This window comes from Apaloderma vittatum, unplaced genomic scaffold (genome assembly GCF_000703405.1).
Source record: "Apaloderma vittatum isolate BGI_N311 unplaced genomic scaffold, ASM70340v1 scaffold24449, whole genome shotgun sequence".
NCBI classification, from domain to species: domain Eukaryota; kingdom Metazoa; phylum Chordata; class Aves; order Trogoniformes; family Trogonidae; genus Apaloderma; species Apaloderma vittatum.
The window spans coordinates 5148-6986 of NW_009737333.1; the positions used below are offsets into that span (position 1 = coordinate 5148).

Genomic DNA, 1839 nt, shown 5'->3' on the forward strand with positions numbered 1-1839 from the left:
CAGTTATTCAAAAATATATCTTTATTTTTTTTCAGTTTATCAGCTATTTAAATAATTCAGTTAAAATAGGTTTTATTGCACATCAGACAACCTTTCTGGATTCTTGCTGTCCTATATAAAATAAACTTATACAGAGAAAGAAAAAGAGAGACTTTCTTACGCTTACACACACACACACATGCTCTGAATCACTCTTGCTCTTCAAAAGCCCCAAGCAGCCAGCCCGGGGTAGGCTATCTTCATCCTCAACACCTCCACAGTGTGCGCGCTAGGCAGCTAAGAATCAGTGGTGCAGGACTGGGAGCAAGGGAAGGGTGCAGCCACCGCAGCGGGGGGCTCTGGGACGTGCCTCCACGAGCACCCACAGGCGGCAGCCTCTGGCCTGCCCGCGGTGCGGGTCCGGCACCGTGCACAGGAGGCAAAACGCGGGTGTCAGTGCAGCACGTGGGATGGAAGGGACGTGAGAACTGTGGATAATGTACTGCTGGGGGTGGCGTATCCCCCTTTGGCTTTGTGCGGAGCCTGGGCCAGCTCCAGCCCCTCCCTGGCACTGCCGCTCCGGGCGGTGACCCGGGTGGCTGCGGGAGGGAAACCCTTACCCAGGGCTGAGCAGGGAAATTGAGTCTTCTGGGAAGTCACATGTGGGGAAGGCCATATGCTGCTTAACGACCTCCTCCGAGGTTACATTTAACGGCAGGCTGGAGCAATGTAAAAAGAAACGGGCTTGCAGAGTATGCACTATTGTGATCTGAATTAGATTTCATGCCCTTTTCAGATGATTCTTTTGGGATGGCTTAGGCTCTCCTACTCAAGCTGTGTAATAACTTGCTCCACATGCCCATCTATGGCTATCCTAATTTTTTATCTCAGAATAGAGAGCTCCTCGGGCCACCTTTGGAATTGGGTTCCTAATCAAAATGCAGTTTGAGAGCTTTCCTTTTATCCCTGTTGTGCTCTTCCCAAATCTCTGTCATGCCCTTCCTACAAACGTCATGCTGCTTCCTGAAAGTCCCGGGTTTTTCCCACAAGTCAAGCCACACAGCAGAGAGCAATTAGCGTTAATACTCAATGTGGCATCAACCTCCTCCTGTGGAGTAACTCCTGCCCACATGCGATGGGGTGTGTGCAGTTGGTTGCTAATGGATGCCTCCATCTGGCAAGACATCCCAGCCCAGTGCCACGTCCTGCTCCAGCCATCTCCTGCAATGATTAACTCAAGAACTGATGTTGCTCGAAGTTCCTGAGCCCTTGGCTTTTGCATCTGAGCTTTGCTCAGAGAAGCTTTGACTGCAAGTTCAACCCCTGGATAAGGGTCTGGCTTGACAGCCCTTCAGTGCTCGTTTAGACGCGTGCCTTTCACCCCTGGACACGTGGGTCCAGCACCCACCTCTGATTTTGGCACATGGATGGGTAGATAAATAAGCGTCAGTGTTGCCCAACCTCCAGCGTATCGGGCAGCTGCTCCGTGAACGCAGTCTACTGTAATTGGGCGGGGGAGTCCTGGGCAAGGGGCTGTCCGGGGGCAGCGGCAGGCGGAGGGCCGTGTTGAAGGTGGGCAGGTCCTCGTCGATGCAGACGGGGTTATCGTGGCCCTGCTGCTCCAGGTCGCTGGACTGCGGAGGCTTCCCTGACCGGTCCCTCTTTCGGTTGTTCCACCATTTTTTTGCCTTTTGCCACTGGCGCCGCATTACGATGGAAAGCGAATCGATGAAGAAGACCTCGATGATCTCGATGACGCAAACGACTGAGCAGCTCATCCAAAGGCCCAGCTGGCCTCCAAAGTTGGAAAGAAGGATGACAAGCTGAAAGAGAAGACAGCGCAAGGTTATCGGCTCCCCG

At 52.9% G+C, this 1839-nt stretch overlaps 1 protein-coding gene across 1 annotated transcript in view; it reads right to left on the reverse strand.

Annotated features, from left to right (window-relative positions):
* Nucleotides 1-1425: 1425 nt before the first annotated feature.
* Nucleotides 1426-1839, reverse strand: part of SCNN1G (sodium channel, non-voltage-gated 1, gamma subunit) — a gene marked incomplete at its 5' end in the record, with an annotated part of 8782 nt that continues 8368 nt past the window's right edge. Inside the window, 2 exon segments of the mRNA XM_009877300.1 lie at nt 1426-1478; nt 1481-1802. Of these exon segments, the coding sequence (XP_009875602.1) occupies nt 1426-1478; nt 1481-1802 (375 nt within the window).